Here is a 26,918-nt window from a genome sequence, read left to right as displayed (position 1 = left end):
ACTATAACTGTATCATGCAAATGAGATGAGAGAAATTTAGCCCTATATGCTTGTTCTTTTACAATACCTTTAAAATTCTTTTAAGAGGAGTAAAGCTTGAATTTATTCTATTAAGGAATTGCATGGGGTATTTTCTCTTTGTGCCTTTTTTTTGCAGAATATTTTCCTCGTGCTTTTTCATATTTAGAACATGTTTGAGTTTGAAATGGAAGCCTAAAGGTTTTTCTGATGAATTGCTGGGGTCTATTAATTTGTATGGTTCGTTTGTGCTCTCCATAGGAAAGCTGAACTTGCTGGTGCATACTTCGGTTGTGTCGGAAATGCAGTTACATTTTAAAGTGATATCTGGTCCCTGTAATACTTTTTCTAGCAGTGTCAATGTATTTGGAAGACTGAGTCTCTGTAAGGTTAAAGAGAGGCACTTTAGAAAATAAAAATAAATCGTATGTAAGAAGTTTGCGAAGGGAAGCTTCAGGGCTGGTGAAGGCTGTTCCAGGAGTACTGAGGGGACGAGAGGAGCTGTTTAATACCGACTCTTCCTGTAGCCTGTCAATTTATTCATGCAGTGGACCTTGCAAGCCCAATCCACAGATGCTATTTTCTGCTCCTTACTGAATAAAACTCAGTGCTGGGTCCTGAGTGTAAAGATTAATTAGTCAGTGAGTGTTAAAGGTCTGTTAAAGCCATTATGGCGTATGTCCACAGAGACAAATAGGGGCTATAAAACATTGTGTTTGAAACCTAATTTTACATGTGTATTTTCCATTAATAATAATGATGGTAGTAATAACTATAGTCTTTTCATCCTGAAAGCTCTCAAAGGACTAAATGCATAGTGCAGTGCATACTGTGTAGGAAGGATCATGCTTTCCAGCCCTGAAATGCAGCCTTTCTGAAGGCATCCCGCAAGTTGTGTTGAGCTCAGGTTAGTGTTGGCCATTGCGCAGACAATTGTGCGGTGCAGGTTTCTGCAAGGAAGTGGTTTTTTAATCCAAAAGTAATTGTTTCCTTGGTTGAGGGTACTAAAACATATATATGTCACTTTGCTGAAAATGGCAACCAAAGAAGTGCATATACCTATGTATATTTTACTTTTTTTAGTTTGACTTCAAAGACATATTCTTCCAAGTGGTTGCCAGCTTTCAAATAAGCTCTGAGTTACAACGTTGTTGAATGTTTGACTATTTATCAGAAATTTTTAGCTAATTTAAAAATTTTTAGCTACTGGCATAAATGGGAAGAATTTTTTGTAAATATAAACATATGCATGAGTGGAAAATATTCTTGCTCACTTTTCTGGACTAAGCTGCAACTGTTCTGTGTGTACTGAAAAAGAATGCCTGCTTTACCAGCAGCTTTAAAAGTGAAGCGCTCCTCTTGGCACATTTCGCAGACTTCTGTGGGGTTTTGTGGCATTCTTGTGTATGCTTTTTGTTTTGTTTTTTGAAAACTGATGAAGCTTAAGGCAATTCGGATGAGTGAACTAGCGGATATGGCCTCTCTCTTAGAGTGATAGCTGTTCCGGTACGTAAAGCTAGAATTCACTATAACACCAGTAAAAGCCTTCCTTCTTTTTTCCCTACAGAATGAGATTTAAGCAGGGAAGGAAGTCTCCATAGAAGCTTCCAAAATATGTGGTGGCTTTCTTTACTCCATTAAGTCCAGCTATGTGGAACTTGTTTGATTAACGTAAGCCTCATTTACAAAACTTACCACAGGATCAGTACTGACTATATAGATCCTCTGTCTGGTTACAAATGAAAAAAATTGTCAACATGATCGGAAGGGAACTTCCTTTTCTAGGTTGGACACTTCTGTTGTCTGGTATTTTCATCACCATGCCATACTTGGATCAGAATATAGAAGAAAAAAGGTGGCATTTTTCCTGTCAAAACAATGGACTGTTGAGTCAGATTCCCAGATTTTTATGTCAGAATGCTTTCCAGACTCCTTGTTATATTGATATCTTAGGTAATTTAAAATATTTGTTGGTTCTCTCCAGTAATGGAGGGAAAGGCTTTCATTCAACAGTGTGTGCATAAGTGTTCTGGGGTTTCTTCCTCTCTTATAAATTGTCTAATTCCTGCAGTTTTAATGGAAGCCTTGGTCCTTTAGGAGCAACAGTAAGTGCTGGTTTAAGCTGTTGTGTTGATGTCAAACCTGGAAAGCACAAACAAGAAATGGAAAGATGATGATTTGTTGAACAGGCTTCCAGCGCAAAGATAACTACATAAAAATAGATAGACATGATAGTTGTTGTAGTGTCTATGTTAAATGAAGCTATGGTGCAGTAAGGAAAGGGTATTCTTGGAGGAAAGATGAAAAGAAAAAAATTAAAAACTTAGTGGCTCTTACCAGATTTCTAACTGCAATTCCATAATTAATAACTAATTATATGAATGTTTTGGAGCCTCCGTGGATAGTCATACTAGAGGCTTCAAGAATTTAGCACTCTCTCTAAAGAAATTGAATTAATCACTCACTTTAGCAATGTATTTATATTAGCTAGTGAATGAATAAAGTCAAAGGGCTAATAGATCTAGTGAGCGAAGCACTTGCTTTTCAGCTGTAGGTCAAGCAGCAACTGCAAATCTCTGAGGAGCACTTATCCTGGAGACAACCTGGTTTCAGTGTGCTGAAGTGACTGACAGAGCCAAGGGTCTGACTGACAGCTGTGCTTTTTGGACCTCATCAGAATACCTAATGCTGCTTGAAGCCCTATCGAAGTGTTTCACATCTTGTAATGAAAGCTCAGTAACAGAGCTACAATCTCTTAAAATAACATCAGTTTAGAGAAACACACTTTATTTCTAGCATAGTTATCATCAAAAAGGCTTGTTTATTTTAGGGTCTAGTTCTTTTTTGAAGTATCTAGTTTTACTCGTATGTCTAATATTAATTAAATTGCATATGAATTGTGAGTGCTGCAGATCTTGTGAAGACTTTCAGTAATTCAGAATATTTCAGATGCCTCATTTGCCTTTCAGTGTGGCAGTCTGTCAGCAGGACCCTGGAATAATACATGTGTTAAAATTAATACTTGTGCGTGACAGTTTTTTCAGATATGTGCCAAGACGTATACCTGTAATTCCTTAGTTGTATGACAATCATTCCTCACAAATATTCAAAGTAGTTACAAACAGTTGCAATTTGGGCCAAAGATTTTTAATTTACATAGAAAGGGCAATCCATAGTAAAAAATTGCAAAATTGGAGAATGCCTGCTTATAGTCATAAGCTTTGATTTAGTTTTTGGCTTTTTCAGCACTTCCCCATTTTGCTCAGTATTTGTTGCAATTCATGTATTTGTATTTTGATGTAAATATATATTGCTTACTAGTGATTAGAAAAGCCAGTGCAGACTATTGACTTTTAAGATGCGAATGATCATATACAGCAGAGAAGGAAGAGCGCTCACAATATATAAGGCAGGGTCAAAATGTGTTTGCAATTTGCAAACAATAAGTAACAACAGTAAAAGTTTTTAACAATATATGTTTCAGAGGGGAAAATAATGTCTTAGTAATCTCCGTCACTGAGGACTGAGCAGAGGCAGCAATGTTCTTTGTAGATGGATGGCGATACCACATTGTGGTTTTTTCATCATCTTAAGCTTGTAAATCTCCCGCAGCCTTTTGCTGCAAAACTGGGCTTGAACGTTTCATTATGTACATGTGATATGAATTCAGTTCTTTTAATATTTAGTCTTCTCACCATTTCATTGTTTCACTGTATGCTTTTTTATAGATACTAGCCTTTTCAATTTTATTGGCAACATAAAAATATTTTTGAGTGCATTTTGAACACCACAAATTAGGCTAATTTTTTACTGTTGCTTTTTAAATCTTAATGATGCATGTATTATTGTATAAATTATGCGAATGGATCATGTCTAACGTTAGTGATAGCACGACCGTTAACAAAAGGAAGCGAAGTTGTGAGTGGCGGATCTTGTGTACTTTAGGTATGGTTATTTCATAGGGAGTAGTGACTAATAAAAGCCAGTAACGATGTATAATTTAATGCCTACAGTATGGCGAGCAAACAAAGTGCCAGAAGTTGCATCTCAGTTTAGGCAGATATTTGCTGGATTAATTCTAAAAACCTCCACAAATACTACAAATGCGGGTTGCGAATATAAAATTGTAGGTTAACAATTTATTACACCATAATTTTGTTTATAGCGCTACTGATTAGCAGTTTCGCTGTGCTGGCTTAAAGCTCGGCTTTTTGTGGAATAGACGTTTTGTGGAATACCAATAGCCACCAATTACACATGCCATAGTTTTTGTCGTTTTCATATGGGTATCATTTATTAACAGCAGTATCTAAATTAGCATTTCAGAGGTTTTTCAGGCTAGATGATTTTAACTGCTCCTTCTTGCATGAAAGTCTTAATCTCCTTCACAGCATAGACCTGTGAGGTATAGGAAATGACGGTAGGGAGTCTGTACCTGATAAATACGCCTTCTAATGAGGGTCGCAGCAATGTGGGTGATAGCATCCCCTGGCCACCTCTCCCTCTCCCTCCCCTCCCCTCCCCCCCCCCTTCCCCCCCCCCCTCCCCCCAAGGTGAGACATGTCTAGCAGGCAGAGCCAGGCGGTAGAGGGGTCTGTGCCGCAGATGCGTGTGATGCAGGTTTGCAGGCAGGAGCTGCTTGTGCAAACATCAAAGGGCGCGTGTGAGGCTCGGTGGTGGACTAGCCCAAGCCAGAAGGGCTCACCTGCCTCTTCATGAAGCTCTGTGAGTAATAGCTGCTCCGGACCGGGTGGGAATGGAGCTATTACTCCCCAGGCTCGCAAAGGGGCCCTGTGGATACGCAGGTCCCTGCAGCGGCAGGGCGCGGCACCCACCCCAGCAAGGGCCCTCGCTGGCTCTAAGAGTCTTCCTTTGTTTGCAGATCCAAGGCCTGTGTGGCCGTGTCAGTGATAACTAGATAAAATATACAGCTTGGCTTTGGCCTCCTTTAAAAGGTTTAGATGCTGGGGCCTGTTCATGGCTTTGGAATCAATCTTTGACATGTGTCATGGTTGTTAAAGAAGGTATTAATACAAAATAATAAATTTGTGTAGTGCTCAACTTTTCTGTGGCTGTCTGTCAGAAAGTTCTGAAGTGGATTTCTTTAAAGACTCCCTGTCTCCTGAGAAAAAGGGGATAAGGCAGTGTGTCCCTGGACAGGATCTATGACTCATTATGTCAATCAAACTCCACTTCAGAGGGGAATAAAGAGATTTGTATCTCAAAGCTGTGCATAACGACTTCTCGGCTTTTCATTTCATATTTATGAGCGGTTTACTTTGAAGTGTTTATCAGGCAATACGCAGAAACATGAGAGAGCATTGCCTGAAACCATGTTCAAGTGTCTAATCTGTTAAATGCTTGCTGAGCAGGCTAGTTCATCAGTGCATGCAATGCAAAAAAGAGAGAAAAAATAAACTTTCTGGGTTTTTGAGGTTTTGAAGCAGAATCTTTATATTAACAGTATAAAAAGGATTAATAATGCCAAGCATTTTGAAATAAATGTAATATAGGAAACTTACAAAAGTTGGCTATGTTCTGTGTTAAGTAGATAAATAGTTCTTTGCTTGAAAGGAAGCTTGACAGTACTTAATACCAAAACTATACAGTGCCACATCTGCTCTTAAGACAGGCCTATACAGTGACCACAAGATTCTCACTGTTCATTTTGAAGGCTTGAGGCGTTCGTAAAAGCAGACTTCTGTGGGGTTCTTTTCCCCCCTCCAAAAAGGGCAATTTGCTGATAACAGAAGTGTTAAAAGCTGATAAAAGAATAGCAGTGGCATTAGCCTGCACTGGAAAGAATTTTTCGGCAGTATTCCCCATTTGCTGTGTGCTGTGCCTGCAGTGGAACTCTGAAGAGGCAAGTATTGTTAAATAGGTCAAAGATAAAAGCCAAAATTTTAGGTAAAGTGGAAACAAAAGTGTTTCTCTCATTTTAATATAGCTCTGGTAGGTTAGCTAGAAGAGAGCATATGCCAGACGATCATTGTTTCAGTTCCCTGTTAACAAATTTTCTGCTACCAGTCCTCTGAAGTCAGGTTTTACTAATTCTGGCTAGAGAATTAGTCAAGCCAGTCCTATGAGATGGAGGACATACAGACTGCAGTGCTCACAAGGGTGCTCCAGCTCCAGCCCACAAAACCACACTGGAAAAATTCTGGTATGTATGCAGTCAGTGCACAGTATTTACTCGGGTGAGTAGTGTGTGAGGATGTGTGGTACATGGTGTCCATGCATGTTATCCTGCATTTAATTGTAAAAGCGACTTCACTTTAGAGCTCATTTTCAAATATATTCTTAGATATTAATAATTTTTAAACGAATCAACAGGAATATGATTAGTTCAATGCTTGATTTTTACCAGGCCGTGTTTCATACCATTTTATGATTTTGTGCAGATCATTTCTGCTTTAAAAAAAAAAAAGAAAGTATCTTTCCCCTCTACAGAGAACTTAGTTGACTTTGAATGTCTTGATTTTGGGCTTCTTAAAGTTATCCCCAAAATGACTTAGAGGACCACAGTTGATCAGGACTGTACGCTTCTGATTATCTAGCTATATATTGCTCTTTTGACTTTCCACATCAGAAATCCCTGGAAACTTTTGGATTGTTCATTATTTTGGGCTGAGGGATCTTTCTTTTGGTTTTCCCGTTGAAGAGTGAAATGGCTTTCTCCTTGGTTATATATCCATGCACGTTGTTTGCCAAATTCCCAGCTTAAAAAAAAAAACTACCCCCCCCCCCCAAAAAAAAAAAAGCTATAAAACATACGCTGTGTTCAGTTTCCATGAAAAAAGTAAGTTGTAGGAGAACTTAAATCAAGGGTAGTTTTCCAACATGTATGCCTGTTCCCTGTTCTGAAGTCATTAAAGAGATGGCAAAGAAGAAAACAGAGCAACTAAATGCCTTTGAGATCCACAAATCTGAAATTTAAATGATGTGCTGGCAAGTTTTAATATGCTTAGCTGAATCAGAGGTTCATCAGTCTGCAAATGATGGCTAAATCTGTGAAGTGTCCAGAGCCTGTCATGGCAGCTTAAGCCATCTGAAGCTACTGGCTGGCTTAGCTCATGCACCCTATCACACCAGTAATTAAGAAAACAATTTTTTTCAAATAAGGCAGTGACTGAAAGGCCACAGGCAAGAGATGTACAACAGTACCACCCAGCCACAGTATTTCTGTCAGTATCCACGTAATGGAAAAAGAGACTGGGAGCAGAATGGGCAAGCTCTCATCCAAGGTATCCTGTAGGCAGGAGAGAGGAGATACTTTTTCCACCCCTAGTCTTCAGTGCTGTCGTTACCTACTCCATACTCCCTTTCAAAACAAACCTGGGATTAGATTGAAAACTGCCTGTGACTCCCATATAGCCAAAAAGAAAACACATGAACTAGCCTAAAATGCTTCTTCGCAAATGGTTGGTAGGCTAAAAAGTGTGAACCTGTGTGAGGATTAATGAACAATCCAGTCTAATACCGTTCTTGTTAAATCCAAAGAATTCTATAATTGGAGTCTGCAAAATGAAAAATAATAATAATAAACAAATAAAAAAAATAGTGGCATCGTATGATACCTAGGTATACTTGACCTTTATCAGTGAGATGTGAATTTATCATTTCACCTGATCTGCAAGGCACTTAGGAAGCAAGTAAAGGCACTTACCAAGTGAGATGACGTGTGTGTTAAAAATAGTCAGATAACACAGCCTGCACAGTAATTCTCTTTCAAATGAACCAAATTTTGGTCTGGCTCTCTTTGTAGTATTTACTCTGTTATCTCCTAATAATAACGCCTCACTAAGATTTTGGGTTTAGACTGAAGGTTTTTAATGCAGAACTAAGCAATAAGGAAGAGCTAGGCAGTAAAATGTTTTTTATTACAGCTGGTTCTTGTGTAAAATAGTTGACCTATTGGGGGAAAATCCATTTTGGAAAATCATTTTTTAAAAATCAGGGTCAATCTTTTCCCATACATAAAAGAAGATTTGACAAAACCATAGTTTTGGTTTAGGTATCTTAATATTGCCTCTCCAGAGGGTCAGTGCTGAAGGGGTGGTTGGAGCTTAACTTACTGCTTGGCACATTACATCTCCATTCTGTTATTAACCAAATTAAAGTCAATGCCTTCAAATTTTAGAGAAAAATGGAAGGGAAAGGACAATGGAAGGGCGACAACTGGCCCTGTTGTTAAAATGGAGTTTTATAACAACAAAGACATAGTTTCAAACAGCAGAAAATTAGAATAAACATAATCTAGAAGCTATTTATTGGCACACACCACAAATCTTCACTTCTGTTCATTGAAGAAGAAGGGGGGAAAAGTGATCGAAATTAAAATTAAAACACTGGAACTGAAATTCTGAACCACTGGAACAGACAGAAATTTAGGCAAAATGGAGAAACAGATGCATTAACCAAGCAGAGCTGTTTCTGAGGTAGGAGGAGGATGTTGGGAACAGCGTGCGCCTGCCAGCACAACGGCCCAAGTGCAACAGGCTAAAATGAAGGTGTTGCGCTTGGCTATACAGTGACTCCCAGAAAGGGAATCAGACCAGCAGCTTGGTTTGTATGTGTAGGGAAGGAAGGGAGGTGCATGGAAGGGGGCCATACTTGTTCCTTCCATAGCTCTGCAGAAGCCCGGAAAGACCAGTCAGTTCCTGCAGTGGACCGGGTGGATCTGCTGTGCTGTTGCCTGTAGCATCGCAGCTGTTGGACAGGCCAGACAGGCCAGGATGCACTCCGTTTCTGTGTTCACGAGTCTATATGCAGTCTGCAAATTATAGTCATTGGTAGATAAAAGAAATCCTGTAGTAAGGGTGTACGTTTCATCTGCGGCAAAGTTCAGGCCCAGTAGTGATCTGAATTGGCACCAACTGTTCCATTTATAATACCACAACTGACTGCCCGTGAAAATAACTAATTATTTTACTAGGATTAAAAATTAAAAACTGAAAGGAATTTATAATTCAATCACATAAATAAAGAAGTTTCCTGATCTTTCTCATACAATGAACACAAGTGATGAATAAAAGAAAATGTGGTTGTGTCTGTTTCTTAGTAGGTATACTGTCTCAGAGAGTTTAATCTGTTTTCCTTGATACCTGATTATAATATATATATATATCTTTTTCTTCAAAATTACAGTACTCAAATTATTTTAATTTCATTATTCTTTAAGTTTGGCATAAAGTTTATATGGATTTGTTCAATATACTTTTTTAGTTCATGTGGTGCTGTATTTAAATGGTTTGAATTTTCTGGGAAGCTCTTCTTTCCCTTTGTAGATCAATTCCTTCATCAGTCCTCAGAATCATTCGTGTTGGTCTACTGATTGTCCTCCTAGCAGGATTAGAAATGCAGAGTTAAAGGCTGGCATCTCTGGCATTTCTAAAACCTGTCACGAGCAGCTTCATTCAGAATGTAAACACAGAAGTTCTGAGTCGAATAATGGTTTAAACTTCTTTTATTCTACTGTACAGGATACAATTTACATTACCGTTATTTTTAGGTGACATGATGTTTACAGTGAAGAAGCACCTTGTGACTAAACAGCTGACAGCTGCTAGTGCTAAGAAATCTTTATATGTGCCTGGGGACCTTCATAAAATCTAGAGTATCCATGTTCCTAACTTGTGAAGCAAGGTATAAAAGGAAACAATTAAGGTTTTGTCTGTGATGACAGCTGATTCAGGCTTTTCGAGAGTTCCCAATTAAACAGTTATGAAAGTATGAAGGCTTATTACCTGTGAGTTCTACTGCTTCTTAAGAGCACAGTTTATTTATCAAGTCATGACCGGGGGTTTATTTTTTACTGTTTTAAATCTTGATTTAACAGTATAAAAATAAGAAAAGGCTTCTCATGAATTCAGCAAATTATCACCAGCTAATTTATCCCCTGGTAGTTTCCTACAGATTTTCACAGAAATCTTTCTTAATAATTGACCTCAGATTCCTGTGTCAATGAAGATTAGTAGCTGTACAGTGATTTTATCCGAAAGTACTCATATCTATATATTTATGGTCCACTGAGGGTTTTTTTTTCTGGAGACCAAGGAGAGCTCACTATCCTTTTCTGACATAACTAAAATGCTCTTACAACAGAAGACCAGCATCTGTGTGAGCTAGACTAGAATGCAAATGACTCCTGCCATTTTTTAGTGGTGGGAACTGAGATCTTGGGTTATGTGGGTACCATGGTCTAATTATTGTACTTCTTTGTGCCAAATGAGCCCAACGGTGCATTTCAAACATGGCTAGTCAATACAGATCCTAAACGCTGGCTCTTCTCTATTGGGGTAGCACTTCATTCTCTCCTTATACTATCTTTAAAACTGACTCCTCTTTGAACTTTGTGTTTTCCACGGAGCCATAGTTGTTATGCCTTCATAGGAAAATACTATGCTAGTGTGACAAGGAGGTATTATCGGGTGTTGAGCAGGTTGTTTAACATGTAAAAGCAATTTGAAAATAATTCTTTCTGTGTTCTTTTATGGTGGCTATTGCTTTACGTACACAAATGGAGTATGTTCTTAATCTTTTTGGTGCTTCTGTGGTGAGTTTTATTTAGAAATTCATGATCTCATGATTGGCATATAACAAAATTATTCCATAGTTTGAGTCATTTTGGACTGGGAATAGAAAATATGCACTCTAACTCCTTCTCGTAAGATTCCATCAAAAAAAAAAACCCAATCCAAACCACCTCCAAAAACCACTGTTGCTTTGATGGTGTTTGGACTGGAGCTGGGAGGTTTACAGCAAGAACATCATTACTTGCCACGAAGCGTTGTGTTCTGTTCTTTCTCTGCTGCTTGTAAAAGAAAAAGTGATAGAACTGAATTTTAGTCATTGATAACCATGTTATTGGTGGAGTGTGTCACAGTACATAGCTGTGAATTGGTACAGATTTTATCCCCAAAACGCACTGTTTGTCACTGCAGAGGTATGTTAAATCATTTGGACAGTTGTGTTAGCACAATGTTGTTGTCTACACTTTACAGACGAAAAGAACAGAATTGGTGCTATTTTTCCCCCGGTCACAGTTTTTGTGAGTTGGCTTTCAGTCTTTCTTTTTAATATGTGGAAGTTAGTTTCCGCTAGTCCCCGATGCTGCACAACAGCCCAGTTGTTAACTTTGTGCTGTAGTGAACGTATTTTGGCATGAGTAATGTGGCACAACTAATTTCAGAATGCTGAAATGTCTGTTACCCATCTGCAGAAGCATTTCCAGTGTTGTTCACATAGGAAAAAACTGTATTGTTATTTTAAATATAAAACATTTCTCATGTTTTCTTGACACTTTAACAAAGAGTGCAGAAAAATTGGATTAGAGTCGTTCTAGATTACTGGTCATACTCATGGTCTCGCTAGACACTAAGTAGCCCTAAAAACAGCAGATTTTTTTTCCCTTCTGCTGGAGGTTGCCCAGGAAGCCATCGCTGACATGGGACATACTTATGCAAATACAGGTATGCATTGTGCAAGTTTAGCGCACAAAACCCTGTTTAATTTGATTTTGATCACAAAACAGTCATTGCCTTCTAAATGATAGATGATACATTTCATTAGAGGTAAGTAGATACATGGAGAGGCCTAAAGTTGCTTTGAGAAAGGAAGATATTATTTGCATGTTAATGTGTCGTGTGTACTTGAGTTTACATGCATTTCTTATAATAATACCTCGAACCTTAGATAGATCACACTGTTCCGGTTGGAATTTGCCATAAATCCTCTCTACTTCGGGTTGATTTGTTTGGAGACGGACAGGGAGTGTCTGACTGGTTCTGAGAATGATGCTAGAGAAAATACGTTATTTTGCCTGCAGTGAAAACATGACGTGACCATTGTGTTGATTAAACTAAAGTATCTCCATCCTTTGAATCAGAGAGTCCAAGTTTGGAAAACCTTTCCCTGCTCTCCGTCTGTGCGTCTCTGCTGAAACATGATCGAGTTCCTGGAGTTTGACTGCAGCACTGATGAAAGCTTGCGTGTGTGCCGAGGAGCTGCTGCCGGCCCGCGGGGTCAGGCCTGGGCAGGACTTTCCCATAGCTGCTCTTCCCGCGCTGCTGCCGAGCACCGGGACGGGGAATAACAGGGGAGGCTCAGCCCTGAATTTGCTTTCTGCTGGCACTTAATCAGTGAGGAGGAGGAGGAGAAGTGCGCCTAGGCAGAACCCAGAAGGGTGAACGAAGCAGCGGAGGAGAGCAGAACAATTGCTTACAGAATTGCGTACTTGTTTTCCTGTCTCCTTTAGGTTTCAGAATGGACAGATCCATAGGAATAACACATCCCTTCATAATAAATGATGCTGTTCTCCTCTTCCCACTCCTCAGAGCTTGGAAAAGTTGGAAAGCTTACAATAAATGAAAGACTGCCTAAGAAAGTAAAACATTAGCCTGAAGAATTACATTTTAACCTGGGCTGCATTGGGTAGATAATAATCATGCTTCCCCCCTAGCTCCATCCTCTTGTCCTCCCAAATCTGGTTTTGTCCTTAACCAACATCAGCATTTGAGGAGAAAACGATAAATGCATACTTTGCCCTAAACCAGCATATCATTAAGAAGTAGTTCATCACCATAAGGTGATGCCAGAAATATACTTTTTAGATGGTACTTCTTCTGCCAAAATTAGCGTATGCTCTGGAAAGAGCCTGTTCTGTTCTCCCTTTCCTTAGCTGAAAAGCTATAAAATGGGGATGATAAAAGCTCACCTCACAAGGAGGTGAAGATAAATAAAGTAATGTTTGAGATGTTCTCAGAGACTGCATTCAGCAGAACCATAGAAAATGTGTGTGAAGTAATTAAAAATATTGTATTCTCTATTTGGTATATAACGACTGAATAAGGAAGGTTAAAAAAAAAAAAAAAAAAAGAGTAGCTCCACAGTCACTGACGAAGGAAATATTACTGCAAAAATAGAATACGATCACATACCTGAATATTATATAATATTGTGCGCTAGAGTGAACTCTCATTAGATGCTTGGTTTTATAAACCTTATAACTTTTTTTCAAGTGGATGTGAATCTACTGTATTAATAGTCAACAGACTTATTGTCAAAAAGAGAAACATCTGTATCCTGGTATTAGGCTTGGGGATCTCCGAGTCAGAAAGAAGCAAGGCAGAAAGAGGATTATAAAAAAGACAATTAAAGGATTTTGCTGTCATTGATGAGAGAAGCTAGAAAATATATTTCAAATTCAATCCACGTGTTGTAACGTGTGTATGGATTTCTGTTTGCTGCTTCTAGTCAGTTTGCTGCAGAAGGCACCGAGGCTGCCGGAGTTTCACTTTGAAGAAAAGCATCGTGTTTCTGTTGAATTTTAAAAATCGTTGCCTGTGTACTAATGTGTTAGTATTTTAACAAAATTTCGCAACGTACCTGTATATTCCAAATGGTAGTAAGTCTTACTGGAGTGGGGCGCGCATGTACGTACGCCCGTGCCGGCTGGGTGACAGCACGTCGGAGATGGGCACAAAGACCTCTGTGTTATTCTCATGCTTCTCAGTACCGTCTGTACAGCATTTCCTAATGCCGTTGTCACAAATGTGCTCTACGACAGGAAGATCTATCAGCATTAAGAGTTAAAGTTAACATTCGCTTAGTTATATAATGTTTAGCTTTCCTGACTAGTAATACCTGGAATTTAATAATGAAAATGTCATCTGCGAATCTTCGTAGTAGGCAGTAACAGAAACGTGTAGGAAGCCTACTGCTACTGTTAACCCCCAGCTATGGATTTTAAAACCTAGAACAAGGTATAGCTTGTTCATTACTGTTATTTTCTAATTTCTGAGGAATCCCTTCTCTGGTATTTTCAGCGTTTGATCAGTGGTGAGTTTGTTCCACACGAGCTTACCTTCCCCACGCTCCCAAGGGACTATTATTAGGGAAAAATGAATAGAGAGTTAGGAAACAGGAGTGTTAGGAGAGTTCAGGTGAACAGTTCAGTTTATGTAATGACGTTTGTGGATATTATAAAGGGGAGGAAAAGCTAGCTCCTAAACCTGCTGTAGGCTGATGAGTCTCATGGCTAGGATCTCCTCTTTCTTACCTGGCCTCCCGAACCGTGGGGGGTTCTCTCTGCTTGGAGGGATCACAGCGAAAGAAGAGCTTATCTTGTCCTTCTGCTTTTCTTTTTGAATTTGTTCTTCAGAGAAGGAATATTGCAGTCATGGTAGTAGCAATGATGTTAAGAGAGAGCATTTTCTAGACATGTTTCATGCTAATATTAAATTTGCCACAGAGGCTAGTCATTGTGATCACATGGCTAAAATTCCTGTATGTTGCACAGAAAAGCTACTTCTGATTTAAGTGTATTTAAACCACCAGAAAAATGCACTGTATTTTATGATGTATTAAAGGGGGAGGGGGAAGGGGAAGGGGACATTTACAAAAGAAAGGGCTTACGTTAATATAATTCTTCTCAAAAATCGTAAATAAAATAGTAGAAAAGCTTCAAAAGTGCGGGAAGACAGTAGTGTATCCCTCAGCTTAGGTTTGGAGTCTCAGTTTGGAGTATCTGGTAGTGTAGAATTAGCAACAGAAATCAGTAAAACATTTTGTAGAACAGGATCTTTAATCATGGGAAAAGAAGAGTATTGAAACAGGTGAAATACAAAGAAGGATTAAAAAAATGGCAGTTGTTTATTGGATAAGGAAGATGAGTAAAAAGGGTAAATGTTAAAAATGTGTGCGATAAGTGGATAAAAAAAAGAGATTGGAATAATCTGTTCTCCCTGTCATTATAACAAATGAGAATAATATATAATAAATTCACAAAGAATTGAGAAAAATTACGTGTGCATCAGAGTTTGTTAAAAAGAATGACCTATTCATATACCACAGATTGGAGCTAAATTGTGGTACTTGTGCCAGCAAAAATCATTATAGCTGTGAACATAACAAAAATTTGAGAAAGGATGGAATGTCTTAAATGTATTCTTGCTATACTTCTTGTAATTGATTATAGCAGCAAAGAATGAAAGTGATACTTATCCTTTTGATTTTAGACTTAGCCCAGTTTTGAACTGCCAATCTACTGTTGAAGGCAAATTTATCATATCTGTGCATTACTGGTTTCAGATGTCTTCCTCTGGGGCATCTTGTAGCGATCACAGCTGGATTAGATTAATCTTCAGAAGGGCAATTCCTGCAGTTTGTAATTACCCAAATGAGACCTTTGCCTAGAGGTTATGTGAAGATAACCTTTGCTTATATGGTAATGCTTTCTAGTCTTAGCTGAGATAATGAGTAGAATTGTACAACTTTGAATTAAACACACTTTTAAGTAAGCATTTATATACTAAATAACTTAAGTAGTAAATGTCTGTAAAAGGAAATGTGCTCAAAAGATAGTAGATGTATTAATTAAAAGGAAAACATCTTTTCTACCCTATTGAGAGACTATTCACAGCATGTAGATTATGGGCAATGATGATGAAGTACATAAAATTATATTACACTTCTGAACTAGTATACTACTGGTCTACTTTTGTGTGAGAGATTACATACACCTGAAGGGAGCAGCTGGTATTAACTGCTTTTCTTTAATGAAAATGGTCTGGTGATTTCTGCAGGTGGGGATGGAGGGACTGGGGGTGGAGGATAGTAAGCTCTGTTGCATATGAAAAAGCAAAAAACCTTGTGACTTATTTTTTTGGTGGTGTGTTTTTTGAGAGAGAGAGGTTTCTTTGTTTTCGCCAAATAAGGGCCTGATGTTATTTATCTCTTTTCACTTAGTGTCACCAGCAATGTAGTAGATGCTACAAGAATCTGAAAGAAAACACGCTTTGGTTTTGAATGTGCAAGAACGGATTCTGCCTGCACATTTCAGTCCTACTTTGCAAGTGAAGTTTCGGTAAAATGCAGTTACTCTCAACCCCATCAAGCCCTAGAGATAGAGTATGCTGTATAACACTATAAGAAGCCATCCATCTGCCTTGACTGCTGGTGCTAGCAGCGCATTAGAGCTCGTGGACCAGATTTCTCTCTGTGAACACACAGCAGTACAATTTTAATTCCCAGGGTATGGCAAGCAACAGATACTGCTGCCCGCCTTCCTTTGCTTTTCTTCTCGGAGGTCTTGATTTGCTTGATCTCCTAATCACTGAAAGAGCTGTAAGGAGGATACTTCTTGAGGGACACACTAAATCTTAACCCCAGGCCAGGCTGTGCCTGCGTTTCCTTGCTCCAGCTCGTAGGTGCTGTGCTTTCGCTGGCAGTGGGGGCGAGGAAGGCTCCATTGCTCCTGGTGACCTTTCTGTCGTCGGGATCCCATATGGAGTATTGTGCCAGCATGAGTGGATGAGAAGTGGGTTAGACGTTTTCTCATTGTTTCTGAGACTACTTCATTTGCAGAGTAATAGTAGCGTTCTTTCTGCTATGAATTATTGGATAAATGATTTCTGTGCATCCAGAACTATATTTATCCTCCATCTGAATTTACAAGGGTGGTCTACTAATGCCATTAATACCTTAATGCACAATAATGGCTGAGCAAATAAGAGAATATTATGTTAGTGAAAGCAGTTCATATGTTATTCAAGAGATGTGGACAGTTTCATTTTAGGGAAACGAGGCATGCAGGAGAATATGATCCAGATCAAGAAAAGGTCTAGAGAGCACAACTATAGTTTTTCTATCTCCTTTTCCTCAGATTTTACAGTAAATTAAGGACTACAAAGATATCAGGAAGTATAATACATATAGATACATTTTTATATATTTAGATAGAAAATATATATCTGAAAAATGCTTTTATATGTGTGTGTATATAGATGTGAGAAACGCCTCCAAAATATGTTCTTATGTGGTTATCTGTGGGTATCCAAGGACAAGTTATTCTGCCGTTGTGTGCTGTCTTACAGAACGCTCTCAAATAATATTTTGCAGAAGCAAACACTGAAAATTAGTAAATTAATTTAGAATCTGCCAGAGAAGAACACATTTTTGTTAGAGAGGAAAATCTCTAGAATATTTCATGTCTGTCATCAGGATGCTGGAGATTTTTCTGTTCTAGGACTGTAAGGAGATTTCTGAGAAGCAGCATAGAAAATCCTCTCCCAGAGGCTCAGAGGCTGATTGTATTTGTGTTCCTGAGTTGATCTGATCTGCTGCTCAAATTTTTTTAGATTTGGTCAGTTTTCAAATCCTTTTCTCCACGTTTCCGAAAGATGCCATGTTCCCAGATAATAAAACTCAAATGGATGAATGAATTCTGTGAATGCTATATTTTCCTTCCGCTTTCAGTGGCTTTACCATTTTCCTCAGACAAATGAAGTAAGAATCCTTCTGAAGACTGCTTTTTGCATCAGATGTTACAGTCAGGTTTTGACGTCAGTACAGGATGCTAATCAGAGTGAAATCATCTGGGCTTGTAATGGTTGTTAAAATCCACCGAATATCATTAAAATGTTTTGCCATGTATGTAAAACAGCTTGATTAAGCTAATATATTCATAATTGGCATGTATTTGTAGACATGTATGCCACCATCAAACAAGAAAACTTGAAAAACCTGACTTTCATGATGAGTTTGGTAATTTTAACGTGTACCTAATGTCAACATGCACTCTACCTGTCTAGGTCAGAAAGTGTGGCACTGGTAGCCTTCACTTCTCTCAAGTTTTTATATATATTTTATATTTTGAGTTGATTTTGACCTTTTTTTTTTTAATGAGTCTAAGGTTAGTTTGTTAATATGGCTAAATTAAGACTAATCAATTGAGCTGTTTTTGTTAAATCTCTTCTACTGAAATTGCACATGATTAAAATTTACATTTTCTTTAAAAGTAACTTCGTTTCATCTACGTATTATGCTAGAGCTCTTTTAAAAAAAAAAAGGCAAAAAAATCTCTAGACTGAAGTGCACTTGAGAAGCTCATTTTTAGGACTGTTCAGTTCATTTCTTTTGACTACACCACAAAATTTCTGATTACTAGAATAAATATTAGAAGGCAGGTTAAAATATACTCCTCACTAAGAGGGTTCGGGTTAATTTGGTGTTGATGAAAGAGAGCTGACTCTTTTCACATCAGCCTTTTAATACTCTCTTTAAACGTTGCCACTAAATGCTTCATTTCTTTAGAAGCATCCAGTCGGTGCTACTTCTTTACCTGGTGGTGGTGGCCGCTCTCTTGCTGCTGGCCTGTTCGCTGGTTAAGCCGGGGGTGACGAAGAGCATGTCTGCTCCCTCTCGCCATGCTCTGCGCTGCTGGCTAGCTGTTGCTGGATGAAGACGCAGCTCAGTCTTCCAGAAGACATCAGTCACCTTCCTTTAATTGACGAGTTCTAGGAATAATGTTAGGTAGGGCCCGGTTCTACGTTTTGTAGATGTGTGCGTACGTCCCGTATCCAAAAAACACTTTTAACAGCTGGCTGTGAGACTGGAGAGGGCTGATACAGATAGATGAACCAAATAGATTTAATACTGTATAACCTTTCCTGGCTAATCCGTGAAAGAAGCTGTAATACTTTAAAAAAAGTACAATTAACGTCTCTATTAATGGAAGATGCTTAAGAATGTTTTGTATTTAGTGTATGAATTCCTGCTGTATAGCTTCATTCTGCTAAATATATAGAGGAAGAGGAGAAAATATAAACTGCTTTTAGACAAAATGAAACTACCATTTTAGAAACACAGACCACAGATCTAGTTTCCCTGTGAATTAAGTAGTTAATTAAATAATTGGCGGTTATACGGCCAGAAACTTCAGTCTGTCTTTGTTCTTCATTTTTAGCCCAGTGTAACAAAGCTAAAATCACCTTGCTCTTCAAAACCTTTAAAAGCCTTAAAGACCAGTGACTATTTCCCTGTATTTTTTTACCGTCCCGTTCATTACTGTAGGAAACAAATACATAAGCACAAATCAGCCAGCAAGTCTACGCTTCCTGAGAATCCTGGGAGGCTCCATGTGCTTTAAAAATGTATGAGACTGTCCACTGAGTTGTTATTAACTGCTAAAGGTTACATGTTTTGACATTGTTCCTGAAAATTTTGACTTTAAACCCAGTGACCTCCTGATTTTGGTCTCAATGCACGCTTTCTTCTTGAATATGGTGAAAAAAGGTAGAAAACAATTACCATGATTATGAGGTCTATCTTGATTTCTGTAGAAGAGATTAAACTACCAATCTCACCAAATGTAAAAGTGCAAAACTGGTGTCAAGGTTTCATGACGTTGATAGGTTTGCATTCTTTCAAGGGATCTGTATTTGTAAACTCTGTTTTCCCAAATAAGTGGTTATTTTCCATGAAATAGGAAGCTATATGAAAAATTAGAATAAAAAATCCTATCTCTATGGAAGACTCATGTATGAGAAAATTAGCTTCATAAGAAAAAACTCGTCTTTTTGAGTAATCAAATGCTCAGCTTCAAAGCTTGTGCTCTGCTCCTACAAATAGAAGGTTAGATACATAATAAAGCAGGTCATGTCATCGGCTCTTGTCGTGAGCTTTATGTTAATCACATACCTAAGTGATTAATTATTTGGGGCCAAAATAGTAACCTAAAATTTAGAAACCTTTCTTACCTTTGTTTTGCGTATTTCATCCATTTTAACTATATTCAGTATGTTTTAGTTAAGTCTTGCTAGATCTGTGCACCAGAGATGTCTCTATGTAATTCATTACAAAGGCTTAGCATACAGCATAGTTCAGAGAAATGAAAAAGGTCTGTTATTTTCAAACTTAAAATAAGTCCCCTAGCTTTTAAACTATTTAATTTTTTTTTTTTTAATTGCCCTTCTAGGAACAAACTTCACCCTTGCAGAACTAGGAATCTGTGAACCCTCTCCCCATCGAAGTGGCTACTGCTCAGACATAGGAATACTCCATCAAGGCTATTCCTTGAGCACCGGCTCTGATGCTGACTCAGACACGGAGGGGGGAATGTCTCCGGAGCATGCCATCAGGCTGTGGGGAAGAGGGATCAAATCCAGGCGAAGTTCCGGTCTGTCAAGTCGTGAAAACTCAGCACTCACGCTTACCGACTCCGACAATGAAAATAAGTCAGATGAGGAAAATGGTAGGCCTTTTCTTCTATATATTCTTAATGCACATGTGTGAGAACGTGATCATACTTAAAAATGCATGAGTAGTCTTTTGAAGGTGAATTTTTCACTTTTCTTTCTCAGTTTGACTAAAGCTGCTTTTTAATGCTGGGATTTATTTTCTTTTTTAGCTTCAATATCAGGAAACTCTGTTACATGTATATCATATAATATGATATGTATTGTGTTTTATCTTACAATTTACTTTCCACGCAATAATCTTTCACAGAAGTTAGTGCTCAGAGTACATTAAATTAAACAATGATGAGAAGCAGAAAGAAATTTCTTAAGAGAAATAGTTTCTCATATGTGATTTTTAGACACAGCTTGAAGTAATATTAATGATCTACAGTATGCCAGTAGCTGTAACAATGGTGCTAATTTGTAACAATCAGATTTAATTTTGTGTGTTTTTTCACGTTTTTGAAGTTGTAAAAAGATACAATCAGTTTGGTGTTTGCTTATTGGTAAGTATTGGGGGGCTTTTAGAAAGCAAACCGATGCATCAGAATGAAGCAAAGCACTTCTGTTTAGTTCATTAAGTTCATAGAAATAAGACTTTAGACTCGGCAACAACCGTTTGTGACAAAACACCTAGACATTGGTTGATTCTCAAAGTAAACTGCATTAAGCCAGCTGTCCTTTCAAATGCATATAACCCAGATTCATGTTCTTTATATGTATCAGCTAAAAATTTCTACCTGGGTAATTTTCTGTGCTCACATATTTTTAAATTAAACTGAAGAGGAAAAATAGGAAAAATGGATTGGCAGGCATTTGCCCTCCATCCTGTAGGGTGATGAAGGGGCAAACTCAGCTTAGTTAAAATATGAACTAAAGGTTTTGAAACTTGCCATTCTGAGAAGGTGAAGAGGAATCTCCCTAACATTACACCCTCAGAGCAACTCTTCAGGCAGCTGATACCAGCTAATGAAACCAGGTTTCGGCTATGCATATTACTTGTGAAAAAATTGAATGCGTTGCATGTTGGGTGCCTCTCAGAAGAGGACTTTTTTCAGATGTTTGGAGTTTAGGCTCCTCCCCACGCTCCCTGACAGTTGCCTCAGTTTCAGCAAAGCCGGTGTGCCAGGCACTAGAAACACAAGCGACTGCTTGTCAGAGCAAACAAGGCAAAACTGAATTACAGTTTTTATATTGACAGAAAAAAGTTCAGGAAAGTGCAATTGATTTTGTTTGTCACAGCGGTCTTTTTTTGTTGATTTAAATGGAATCTTCAAGTAATATCTCCTCTCCCTAGGCGTAGCAGGATACATTTCTTCATCAAAACCTAAAAGGAAAGGTATATTTACTAATAATGATGCATACAAGGAAGCCAGTATTTTAAAAAGAATCAGTGACTGATTAATTGATGTCCCCCTGTCTTTTGTTTTTTTTTTTTTTTAATGATACCATTCACAGAAAATATGACAACTTCCATTGACTTTAGTATAGTTTTGGTAAGGCTACCGTGCATGATTTCAAATAAAAAACCTGACTAATGAATTTCTGGCATTACGGAACGATTTGGATTAATTTCTGTAGCATGACTTCACTTCTCTGAGGGTGAGTGTCTTCATTTCAGTGGAAGCACTGTGCCACACCGTTTGTCTGAGAAGATTTAATCTCAGGACCTACTTTCACATATACTGCCACAGACATTGATGAAAAAATGAGTCTGTCTGCTTGCATTTTGTTTTCCTCCTTACAATAAGTGAATTATCAAGTAATTGGAAATACAGTGTAGTGAACCCATTCTTAATAAGTGATCTTTCTAACAATGATGTTAATAAGAGAAAGAAGGACACGATCAAACAGCCTGCAAGAAACAAACCAGTATGTGGAATTCATTTTTCCTTGGATAAGGGTTTCTGTATGTTTAGTTGTTACAAAAAAAAAACCCAACGAAACTCAAAACCCAAAAAACAAACAAAAAACACCAAAAAAAAACCCAAAAAAACCCCACAAACCCAAACACTCAAGTATGATGCAACTATTATATACACAGAGGCATTAACTTCAGTAAACTTTTTAGTCTTATTTTCTCACAAATCCTGGTTAGGTCAAAAATCAATGCTTCTTCACATCACTGATTTTATGAAGTTTTGGGATGCATTATCATATAGATTGACAGTTGCCCCACTGGTTCAGCACCACAGTGTGGACACTTACAAAACCATGATTAATTTCTCACGCTTGTGCCCAGCAGTGGTTTCCTACATAATACACACTGTGTCCTTCAGAAGCAGATCAATAACCTGCTAGGTATTCGTCTTGAAGAGGAAGTAACAAGAATCTGTACTTCAAGAGAAATTCGCTCTCTGATACGGTTTCAGATTTGCAGGATAGTAGCATAAAACAGGACATTTCTTGGTATGAGATTTTATCCATTTATGCCTGGCAATATTAGAGGGAACTCATGATGCATAGACCGCTGAATTTATTTAAAGTACTTTTGAAGCTTTTTCCCCTGCTACAGTTCAACTCTTGTGTTACAAAACAGTAGTTCAACTCCAAAGGTGATTTTTTTTTTTTTTTAATATTGAGAAGCTGTCACAATTTGTAGCATTGTACTTAAAAAAAACCAACAACAAACCATACCTCTCACTTTTCTTGTAGTATTAAATCTGTTTTGTCACTTTTAGTACATCTCTAAGTAGCCCAGAGGAGGCTTAATCTCTAGAAATTGCTCTAACAATATGATTTTGTTCCCATTCACAAAGCTTATGACCATTTTCTGCACTTCTAGATGTAGTATGATTTAATTTTATCATAAATTAGAATTCTGTGAACCTTGAAATATTAGCAGGTTTGAAATGCTTATAGATAAATTGCAATAATGGAAACTCATTTAAATTCAATGTTTTACTTGGTATACCAAAATTCTTCCTAACAAAGCACCTTATTGATGATCCAGTTTGAAAAGCAACACTTTTATCTTCAAAAGTCTGATTAGGCTCTAAATTCTTATCATATCTTGCGCTTTTACTACTGTCTCGATCCGGCCATCTCTTCTTTAGACATGGCAATGTGAATGCATAACAACAAATCTGTCACCAAACTGTAATTCGACATGATGTATTGAGTTGTGAGATTTAAGTAAATTAATCTTTTTGTGATATCTACGAATGTAAGAAGTCAATGAGAAATATAGCTCACCTCTGATGTCGTGTGCCAGCTTTGTAGAGAGAATTATTTGGAGAGACCCACAGGTACGGAGTATAGGGGATATACCAGAGGGTTCCTGAATGCTTATTTTTTCTTTCCTTTTATTAAATCCTGTAACTGTTTATTCCAAAACATCACGAAAAACTTCTCAAAAGTAGCGTTTGTCACCAGTTGTTATGTGTTCTTTCCTAAGCCTACAGTATTCCTATTTCCAGAGTAAAGCTGAGGTGCTGATTGTGTTTAGGTAGTGACCTTGAAGCAAGTACTCTTCCAGGGCTATTTTTTACTTTTTTTTTTTAAAGTAGAGCAGTTGTTCTTTTTTTTTTTTTTTTTTAAGTTGAGTTGAAAATTATGTTCTTCTCAAAAATATAAAACCTGTTGTAAAATACAGTGACTTTCAATTTAAAAACCCATGAAAACAGAACCGTCACAATTAAGGAGGACTGATGTACAGAATGCTTTTGCAACAGATCTGCAACCTTCTCTTCTCCTGGCTTCACTGTTACTGAATGACGAGTTACAGGCTGTTAGGGAGGTGATTAAACTCAACCAACATTAGACAGATGAGAGTGAAAAGCTGAACAAACCAGTAATACAGAAGAGAAAATGCAATCCTTGGTAGAAGAAAGGAGAACGGAAAAGTAGCATGTAAACTCAGATCTCAGTAATATTTCAGAGTGCTGAAATGAACTAACAGACTCAAAGAGAATCCGCAAGGAGGGCTTTCAGTTTGATACGGGTTTAGATCGTGTTAATTCTCCTGTCGTAAAGGAGAAAACATCCAGAATGGTGTTGGTGACTTTTTTTTTTTTGGTAGAAGGTTGTTGCCTTGACACTTTTTGTGTTAGTACCATTATTGTGTATAATGGCTAATACCACTGGTAGAATGGGACATAAAATGTTTATCATGAGATTTCTACTCTGATATTATAATATCAAACACTTGAGATGTTTCTGTTTTACATTTGTGTGTCAGAAAAGAAAAAAAGCGTGTCTTGGGGGAGGAGGAGAGCTTGCAGGACTGAAACCATGTTATTAAAATAATGTCAGACCAAAAAAGATGATCAAGGAATGCTTTTATCTTTCTAGTAGCGATTCTGAATTGAGCAGCACAACAAGAATGAATGGGAAGAAATAAAGCAATCTCAAACTTCAGCAAAACAAGGGAAATAGTTCAAGGTCATACTGTGGCAATCTGTGTGTGTGTTTTAAAGAAATCCGCAATAAAACACTGCGATTTTGGTAGCTCTTTGTAGATAATGCCTGTGAAAAGCAAATAATTTTGAATGTACGGAGCCATTTCTGTGTTGATAGTCCAGCTGTACCTGGTGAGGTATGGAAGAGTGGTGCATTATTGGAGTGAACCTGGAGCGTCCTGACACTGAATCCGGTAGTGCCATGCACTTTCCTCACTTCATCTCCTTTCCCCCTGGAGATCTTCCCTACTCCACTGGAGCCAGACTGTCTGCAGCATCAGGTGTGAGGATTCAAGTCACATGGAAAGGTTTTGTAGGATGCTTCACAGATATTTTCAGGTTCGGTGTCCATCAGTATTTGCTATGCTAGTCATATTGGTGACAACTAATTCTATTATTTTTTCCACGTTACTTTGGTGGTGGTTTTTATTGTAGTAATTACAAGTTTGAATACCAGACAATACTGTGTGTGCATATCACTTACTATAAAAAAATAGAGTACCATGAATCAAGTAAAACGAAGTTGGGAAAATTGTAAGATAAAATATGAGGAACTGTATTTATGTGTTGTACTTCTGCTTGAATCTTATGAGAAAATAGGGAAATTATATTTTCCTTTTTTTTTCCCCTGCTATGAAGTTTTCAGTAGTGATTTCATATAGTAATTTCTCAAATGCATATGTAAAGTAAATCTTAAAAAAGCAAACAAAAAACACCCCATAATTCAAACTGACCTCATATTTTATTGTTGCTTCAATTTTATGAGCAGTATAATCTGGGCTTTTCCTGGGATGTTGTTGAATAACAGACTTAGACTTGCAGTGGGAAAGAAAAGCTATTACTGCATCCGAGGAGTGTACAGAGAGGCACCAGACCATCAGCTGACAGCCGAGGAGTTTGTTTTCTTATTTTTCCTGTTTTAATTTTGACGTGTTGTTCTCAATATTTTATTACTTCCATTTTTATTCAGCTTTCTATTTCACACTTCATAATTTGCAGAAAAGGTTATGGTGAAACTGTGATTCTACTCTTGAGAAGATTCTGGTTTTGTTGTATGCATGCTAATGTCTCTGAGTGCTAAGGCCGGTCTGAAAGTAGAAGGTTTTAACCTTCCTGGTGACAGAATTCTGTTTGGATTAAAAAAACGGGGAGATTAAGCTTGCTTCCTAAATACTCCCGCTAAGAAATACTCACTTTCACCTTTGGGAAATACTTTCCTTGTTGAAATGGGGTGTTTAAACAGCGGTGATACAGTTGGAGCAGATCTGTGTAGTCTTTAATTGGGGGAAAAAAAGATAATATGCCCTTATTTTGAGATAGTCTATCTATGTTTTGTGTACAAGAAGAAGCAGGGAAGCTGTAGACTTACTGTGTATTGCATAGTAGACCGCTGATTTCGGCTGTTAGTACTGGCTGGGAACACTGTGCCCCTTTCCCTCCCAGATCGACCCAGGTAGCTTGGAAACAGCAGGAGGGACAGATATGAAAGAGGAGAGAGGAAGAGCTGCCACAGTTGTACGGGCTGTTCATAACTGAGAAAGTGTCCAGATGGTCCTAAGGAAATGATGAGCTTTAAATGAAATGTCATATACTCAGAAAATGGAATTGCATACGTCATACATCAACTAGGCTTTTTAAGAAGGAGTGCTAGGGAGGTTAGCTCGTGCATGGGCATACTTCATCTCTTCTTTAGGAAGGCTTGTAAAGTACTTTGTAAATGACAAATTTAGAAAGTCATTAAAGCACAGTATCAAAGCTCGGTTGCTTAAGTGGATCCAATTTTGATGTGCTCTCAAAACCTGAGGGCACTTCTGATAGGAAGTGGTTTCCTAATGAGGGAATTGACTAGCAGGAATGACTTTTAAAGACTTAACTACACATCAACTACAATTTTGTCCAGGTAAATGGCTTATGCATTCAGTGCAGGGGGAGGCTAGGTGATGGGGTTAAGGACAAAAAATGGGTACGTAGTACTGGTAAACTTTAAAGCCTTGTGGAAGACAAGAATATGAAATGACAGTATATAAATCTTAAACATTTATTACACTTCTAATATAACCCAGTAACACTGTAGTGTAGGTCGGCAGGATGATGCGATGGAAGTAGTGCTAAACGTACAGGTATATTGAAAGAGCTGAATAAATACTATCTGGAACACAGTGTTCGGTGACATTCTAGAGAGTAAGGATGCAGGTGTGGCAAGAGTGCCAGCTCTGCTTAGGTGGCCTAAAAGGGTAAAAAAATGCCATCTTGACATTCAGTTGCTTGTAGCTGGCAATCAGCAATTTGGCAGCCGTTAGATTTTCCATTCAGGTCAGTGTTGACAAGAGAGATGTACACCAGGATCTTGGGGTTTATTCTCCCAGAGATAAATGTATTTCTGGCCCTCATGGTTATGGAAGAAATGGATGGAGTATTAAAAAAAAAAAATAAAAATCTCTTATGCGTGGTGTGGTGAGCTCTTATACCATGGGTGTCTGTA

The 26,918-nt window shown here is 38.0% G+C and overlaps 1 protein-coding gene across 2 annotated transcripts in view; it reads left to right on the top strand.

The window, feature by feature from the left end:
• The window catches only part of TENM2 (teneurin transmembrane protein 2), a 1,190,981-nt gene that overhangs the window by 680,132 nt on the left and 483,931 nt on the right, over nucleotides 1–26,918 (top strand). For both annotated transcript variants that reach the window (XM_087760050.1, XM_087760049.1), the window contains one exon: nucleotides 19,775–20,050. In XM_087760050.1, coding sequence (XP_087616176.1) covers nucleotides 19,775–20,050 — 276 coding nt within the window. The remainder of the gene's footprint in view (nucleotides 1–19,774; nucleotides 20,051–26,918) is intronic.

Source organism: Nipponia nippon, unplaced genomic scaffold (genome assembly GCF_047370975.1).
Source record: "Nipponia nippon isolate SJK-2023a ecotype South Korea unplaced genomic scaffold, ASM4737097v1 scaffold_21, whole genome shotgun sequence".
In the NCBI taxonomy this organism is placed as follows: Eukaryota; Metazoa; Chordata; class Aves; order Pelecaniformes; family Threskiornithidae; genus Nipponia; species Nipponia nippon.
The sequence above is the reverse complement of the archived record's forward strand: the minus strand, read 5'-3'. Positions and strand labels throughout refer to the sequence as shown.